General features: G+C 48.7%; 1 protein-coding gene across 1 annotated transcript in view; it reads left to right on the top strand.

The window, feature by feature from the left end:
- The window catches only part of FOXG_01612 (uncharacterized protein), a 5690-nt gene extending 1574 nt beyond the window's left edge, over nt 1-4116 (top strand). Inside the window, exon 2 of the mRNA XM_018378508.1 lies at nt 41-4116. Within this exon, the coding sequence (XP_018234443.1) occupies nt 41-3783 (3743 nt within the window). The 3' untranslated portion in view covers nt 3784-4116. The remainder of the gene's footprint in view (nt 1-40) is intronic.
- The last annotated feature ends 3689 nt before the right edge of the window (nt 4117-7805 follow it).

Genomic DNA, 7805 nt, shown 5'->3' with positions numbered 1-7805 from the left:
CATAATTCAGTACTCCGACTCGTAAGTTTGGTTGATCAAGGTAGTCAAACAGTATATGTTGACTTTACTCCAATGGCCAGTGTGCAGGTTTTGGCTGAAGCAAGACCAGCGTTTGGGTTGACACAGACGACTCCCACACCATTTACCCGAACGAGACCGTTTGAAAGGGATGACTCTCTTGTGAACCAGTCTTTTCCACTCACAGAAGACTCGACAACACCTCAAGGGATCCCACAGGGGTCAGACGAATATTTACTGGGTCATACCCCAAGCAACATGAACACCGATATGACTTTCAGCTTCCCCCCACAGACCGTACTCTTTCCTCAGGCTACGGGTTACTTTTCGGAAGAAAATGCTCGAAATATTGTAACGAATTCGCCCAGTCTCGTTCCAAGAGAGGTAGATTATCCATCTAAGTTCCTGGAGACCGAAAATCCCCCTCAGAATGCTGTAGAAGCTCTTGCGGGTCTCGCTGGTCATGAACCACAGTCCTCTTTACCCCCTCAAACTCCTTTTGGTGCTGAACCAGCGTTTCACTCTACATTCGCTGCGACTTCGCAACCGCCTGAGACTGCTTGGGCTGTAGGACTATCCCCTGGACCCCGCTCTGTAGTTGCTAGTAGCGACGCTGAGAATCCAGTCGAAATCTTGAGCTCTTCGCCATTCAGAGAACAAGGGTCGCGGGGGTCTAGTAGAGACCGCCAGTTATCTCCCTCACGAGAGAACACGGATATGAACACAACCGCAAACGTATCTCCAGAACCCACACTTGAGGAACCGGCAAGTGAAGCAGAGTATTATCGCGATGGTGGTGATGAGCCTGGCGATGATTACGACTTAAGGAAGTACTCACGCACGCACGATGACGATGACGACATAGAGACATCTGAAGAGGAACCCGATCTAAATACCAATGACCCTGATACACAAACCATGAACCTCGATGAAGATGACGCGGATGGCGATGAAGATGTCGTAAATCAAGAAGAATACCTCGACGACGAATATCCTGACACGTACGAGCAACGATCCGACATCGAAGCAGAAAAGTACGAAGGGTCGGAAGGTGATGCGGAAGGTGAATATGACTCGGATGAATATTATTACTACGATGAAGATGGTACAGAAGAGGAAGCAGACACCCGCCCTTCCGCTACCCTTGCTTCTAAGGAACCTATTATCATCGACCTGCTTTCAGATTCCGAAGATGAGGAAGCGCCAGAACCAGAACCAGAACCAGAGACAACAATGGATGCAGAGGTCAAAAATAAAGACGGCAAATCAGCACTTGGCGCAGAAGAGGCAAAAACAGCACCAATGTCCAAGATACAAGGAGATTCTGAAGTCCCCAAAGCAGATGAGATTATGGCTGAAGAGGAAAACCAGCGTCTGTCGCGGTTCGATACGGACGAAGAGCCCCTGTCTTCATTAAGCAAGGGGGAGGGGGAGAGGGAGGGGGAGGAAATAGAGACACAAAGGGTCGACAGCGGCCAAATGGGTCCAATGAATGAGGGCCAAGTTCCTACATCTCATATTGAAGGCTCAACCAAAAATGAAGCTGAAGTTGCCGAGGCCACCATTTGTGCAAACAAGGTTCGGGGTGACAGCGAGATCATAGACAAAGCAAAGTCGCCTGTCTCTTCAACTGCCCCGCGGGAGTTTCCCATCGCAGAAGAATTGCAATGTCATGGTTACGAAGCTGGAAAGAAATCAAATCCAATGGAAACGGAAGCATGCGATATCGACATGGGGAATGCCCCTCCACTGCAAGGAGAAGCAAAAGCGCACGAGAAAAAGGATATTGCCTCTGCTCAATCTGCTGAGACGAAACCGCTAGACGAGACAGCAGTTGGGCCTGAAGTGACAGTCGAAGCCATGGACATTGATGAACCACCTCGCAGACCTACTCCAACAACGGAAATTCTTGAGGTCAACGTTGATACTAGCGAACAAGTATACGCCGCGACCACGGAAGCTCCTTACGAAGCATTAACACATTCCCAAGAACCATCTCAACAGCCACAAGAGACCCTATGCGATGATGCGAGATCGTCGAATTTTCGCAAAACGGTGCCGTTGTCCGGCGAGGGTCAATCTGTGACTTTCGAGATTCAGGAAAATATCGAATCTCAGGCATCCCAAGATCTTGAACATCCTGAAACGCATGAAAACATATCGGACCACTTGTCAGAGGTGGCAACTAAACCAGCTTCTCAAATGGTGAATGCCTTGTACCAAGCCGAAAGGGATGAAGTTGAGAAGGCAAGCGATGGGGCACAGCCTGAAAATGGTGGCCAAATTTCCCCTCCACCAACACAGAACCCAGAAGTCCAGACCCCTCCGGAAGACAGCATCAAATTCTCGCATGACAGTTCTGTCGAACATCTTCCCACTCCCGGTGGCACACAACAGGTGATTGAGGTCGAAACAGTCGACACACTGAGTGTCGTCACTCATGCCCACCAGATGACGGAGGAGGAGGATGAAGGCCCAGAGGATCAGATCATGGCCGAAATATTACAACAATCTCCCATGCGATCCGAAACACACCTTCCTACGGATCCTGCTTTGTCCACAGTATTGTCGCAAACCAGATCGCCTGACCACACCGGACCGGCTGATAGGTCGCTTATAGGATCTCCCCAAGACGCTGAGGCAGCATCTGAGATCATTGTCGCCAAGTCTTTGCGACCTCGGCGACACAGGCCAACTGAATCATCAGGTGGGAATGGCCACGACGATCCTAGCCTGGCGTTTATCACAGCCACACCCACACCCACCTTGAAGACCACGGACCGTGGCAGCAAGCCTAGCAGTCCAGCCACATCAAGCAGCAAGACACGAAGTAAAACGCACCACGACGATCCCAGCATCCAATTGGCAGGTGGCTCGGTGCAGGCAGATACAAAGAACAAAGGGAAGAGAAAAGCAACCGACGATGAGAGTATTCACAGCGTGGACAACAATTCACCAGGATCCCAGCGAGTGCTGCGTCCGAGAAATGACCACGGTGACCCTAGCATATTGCTTGCTAAGGGGTCAAGTCCATCGACTCGACAGACTAGAAGTCAAAAGACTCCAGATCCAAAGCGAGAGACCCCTAGGCGTGAAACTCGCTCGGTATCGCGAAGTTTTCACCGGCAGGATGAGTCCCCGAATCTGTCGTTCGCCTCGCTTAAATCACCTTCCATTGCTGGCTCTACAGCGACTGTGCCTGAAGAAGAGGATGTCAAAACTCTGAAAATACAGCTGGTCAAAAGCCTGCGAACGAATTTGCCCGACTTTCTGTCGCTTAAAATGCTCAGCAGAAACTCAATCGACAAGATGACGGATATTCTTGCTGTAATAACACAATCACCACCACCTCCACACCGACCGAAGCACGGCCCTCGGGATTTCATGCTCACTTTGTGTCTGACTGATCCGTCGACCGCGCCGACCCAGGTCCGAGTGGCCCATATTTTCCGGCCCCATCTAACATCACTACCGGATGTCGAGAGCGGGGATGTTATCCTCCTCCGGCGGGTCAAGGTGGTGTCAATGAAGGGCCGTGGCTTCGGCGTCCGTTCAGAAGATGGCTCGTCCTGGGCAGTCTCGAAATACAACGAACGAGAGATTCTTACACAGGTCAAGGGTCCACCTATAGAAATTACCCCAGAGGAGATCGAATACGCCAAGGGTCTGCGGCATTGGTGGAGCCTCCAGGATGACAACGCTATGGGCAAGATCGAGACGGCGTCCCGGAAGGTGACCGAGGCAGGTAAAGAGAACGCCAAATGAGTGGACGGGCATGAGAAGAAATATCGTGGATTGGAGAACGTGGCAGGGATCTCACGGCATACAGAAAAAGGGCATAAATGCATTGCTTTCGTGTACGTATTTTGGAGATTTATAACTGACGGTGTTTTGGGAGCAAACGACGTCAACAAGCAACATTTGACATAAGGAAGGTTGCTAAAAGAATCACAGCATTCGACAGCTAATTATGCCCGATGGCTGATGTTGTAATTATTTGTGTAATTCGATTTTTTTTTTTTTTTGGATTTTTTTTTGTGTATCAATACCCAATGCAGTCACAAGCAAACAAGTGTATCAAATTTACTTATGCCGAGGATATGTTCACCACGTGCAGGCTGCGAGCAAGCTTAAGTTTAAGGTACGAGCAGAGCTGATGGCCCGATATCGGGATGCTGTGACTCTTTTGCGAGTTCTCCAGGCACTTATGGCTTGTGACAATGAATACTCGTGTAATTGCAAGTAGGCAAATAATTGTAGGAGTCATAAGGTGGCGTCAGGGACAAGGTTTGGTGGAGCAAGATAATCTGGGGGAAGGGAGGCTTCACACCAGACAGCTGGATGGAAGCTAGGACGAACGGCAACGGGACTTCCCCAGATGTCAGACGGATATGTTGCGTCAATGATAGCACTGGGTTCTCAAGGTAAGGCAAGGTCAGGTAGTTCTATGGAGTAGACATATTTAGCACGGAGCCGCACGCTCGGTACCTGTCCGTGAGTGGGCACGAGGTAGGCACGAGCTAACTTATAAAAGGAACACGCCTCAGACATTCTCTGGGGTTTAAATTGAACTTGTTAGACTCTCTATCCGTAGAGGGGTGTATTCGTTTATGCTAAGCGAAGCCGTTTTGAAGAATGTGGTTGCAAGTGACGTTTGTTTTTACTCATTAGAGCAATAGTTGCCCATGTCTTGGTTCCTGGAGTTAAAGACATGTGAGGCGGGGTAGCTCTTCGTTCTAAAGGGAGCTCGGGGAGTGTGAGGAGGGTCGGAGAAACGGAACATGATGAATGTCCAAATATTGATTGATGTCGAAAGAAGCTCGGGGTGTGCAGTGAACGAGCTATCCCAGTCTGGCTGGTATCTAGCTGTCCAACAACCATGATGTTTCTTCGGCAAAGATTTGGTGATATACTTGGAGCTAGGCTTACGCATCACATGAACTATCGGTTTATTCTTGCAATCCAACCTCCTGAGATGGTGTAAGTCCTGATGCGGGGACGGGAATTTTCTTCTGCTTGCTTGGATGACCTCCTAAGCTGTACAGCCAAGTCAGACGAGGACAATTCTCAGCTTGGCCGAGGCAAGCCGATCTATAATTTGAGAGTATATGAAACCAAGAGGATGCTGCTCTTCAAACACCAGGCAGATCAACAAGGGTTGTAGTTCCCAACAGAAATATGTCGGATTCCTAGGCCGAAGTGAACCAGGGTCAGGCACTTGCTGATATGATGTGGTTGATATCTCGGATACCAGTGGCTTATTTCCAGCCATTGTTAGGCTTGTTAACGTTGAAGATACTCAAAGCTGCCATAATGGATTGGCTTTCTATTGGACATGTCCATTTCGGCAAGACTAGCCATTACTTGCTACCCTGTGAATTTAGTTTGTCGATCCTCGTCCATCGAGTAGCTGATTTGATATGCCACAACGGTCCAGATACCGTGATACCGACATATATCCCGCGAAACATGTATGCTAGGAAAGCATAGTAGGTAACTCGGCGTTGCGGAGGGTTGCCCGTGAACATCAAAAGTGAATGCTTGCTAGTGCCGAAATACTCCAGGGTAACACCAACAACGTCCGGATGGATGTAAAGTCACGATGGTACAGAGGCCGAAGCTTGTCCGAGAACACAAACATCATATGCCGTGGCTTGGACTTGTGATTATATGTGTCATCATATGCATGGAGGCTTATTGTGCTGGGGAGTTATTGAGTTTCAGTTCAGTAACATAAATTTTTGTTGACGTTTTGACAAAGCCCCGATCCAGATAAGTCAACAAGATCCTGGAGAGTATAGACGAATGCGGGGTGACGGCATGGCACCCAATAGGCGGGCTGTCTGGATGATTCAAGGCTAACTTTCTATCAATCGTCTCATCTTGTGTGAGCTGAATGACTCAATTTGAGTTGGGAAAGAAAGTCACGAGTTGTAGTAGCGAATACTGTTGAGAAACTGTCGACAGTTTTGGCACAGCAATGGTAACTCAATGATTACCAATGCTTCCAGGCCAAAAGAGAAAACCCCTTGGAATCAATTGACCTAACTCAATTTTAGCCAGGGACCGAGTGGAACTCAGGTGAAGGGAAGAAGAAAAAAAAAAGGTCAGGCATGGTGAGAGAGAAGTGGGGTCACCTTCCTGGAGATTCCGTGGTGAGACGCGCGAGACCTTGAACCTCTAGAGGTTAGGCGTACCCGAGCATGCCCCTGTCTCGCACCTTCCCCGCTGGATCCATTTGTCGATCTCCACTATCCACATGTACATCAGCAAAGTATCCGCTAAACTCTGATAAATGCATGAAATTAGGCTCTGCGATGCCTTCCCGGACAGGTCTCCTGCAGCCTGGGGAGCCAGTGGATCACATTTCGGGAAGACGGCCTGAGGCCGGGGTGGTTCAGCGCTTCCTGCCTGACCCGCGGGATTGCTTCTGGGCTGGATGGGCGCTAGTGAGGGCATCCACTCGGGCAAAGTCGGAAGACTTTTGATAGAAACTGAGTTATTGAAGTCGGGAGACATTCCCTAGTTTTCGTCTGACCCAGGGAGGCGGAGCCCAAGACGTGCATGCGGAATAGCAAATGAAACAGTATCTGAGCCCAAGGAGGTTTGTTGAAATGATTTGTGATTTGAGTCTGAGGTGAAATCAGGTATCACCATCAGGAGGAATCAACAAAACTTGATACCTGGGTAGAGGATGAGGGATGCGCATGAGCTATTGCCTCTTTGGAACAAATTTTCACTAAATGACTGATGGCAGTAAGTTTCCAGGGTTGCAGAGTGTATCTGATACGTAATGCCACTTCTCCTACAGCAAACCGTTGGGGAAACGGCAGCACTCTGAGCACACACTGCCAGACACTCATTTCCCGTCAATTTCAGGCCAGAGTGAATTTCGGTGAGTCGGCCTGTGAGAACCCCATTTACGAGATGCGTTGGTAAGCATCTAAAGATAGGTATCTGTTGTGGCCATGGCGCTGCAGGCACATGAACTTTGCTGACCGTATCTTACGTACGACGCAAAATGAGAATAACAATGCAGCTCACCGTATGCCTAAGCATGGGGGAGACGCGAGATGATGGCAATCGATCCAATCTCAGCAAAAGCAAGTAACACGGCAGCGCATGCAGGTCTAGTGTGCGTGGATCAGTCGCACTTCTTTCCAACGGCATTACTTCTTACTGATAACTGCAGCACAGAAAAGAGCGGAATGAGACTCTAGAGTCTGTGCTGTTAATGATACGAACATTGAGACAAGTCAGTTCATAGATAGATGTATCAATAATTGTCAGACCCTGAACCCAGTAAGGGACAATATCGTCCCGATTACTAGGGTTTCTCTTCGCATTTCACATGGCCGCATGATATCCTCCCAACTCCGTACCCCTTTCTCGGCCTCGAAGGGTCGGGCCGTTGACGAGTGGTATGATTTGTATCTAGAGAGTTGCCTGTACTGCTTTGCCTGTGAGCAACAAGAGAAACAATCGAAATTGGAACAGCGAGATTCTCATATGTACATAACTATTGCAGGACAGATGTTCCTGTTGTAAATTGCTACGTTTACCAGCTTGAGATAGTGCCCCACAAGTCTCCGCAACCTTAGCACAATGCTCGAAAACATATTGCAAGAGCAGGCAAGAAAACTGGCGTGGATTCTTCTTCTGTTGTTGATAGCAACAGAGAAACACTTCGATATTGCGTTTTCGCGGAGAACATGTATAGAAACGATAAGTAAAAATCATATAAAACGGTAGGAAACAAAGGAAAATCACCAAAAAGTCCTGATTAT

This window comes from Fusarium oxysporum, chromosome 5 (genome assembly GCF_000149955.1).
Source record: "Fusarium oxysporum f. sp. lycopersici 4287 chromosome 5, whole genome shotgun sequence".
Classification (NCBI taxonomy): Eukaryota; Fungi; Ascomycota; class Sordariomycetes; order Hypocreales; family Nectriaceae; genus Fusarium; species Fusarium oxysporum.
The sequence above is the reverse complement of the archived record's forward strand: the minus strand, read 5'-3'. Positions and strand labels throughout refer to the sequence as shown.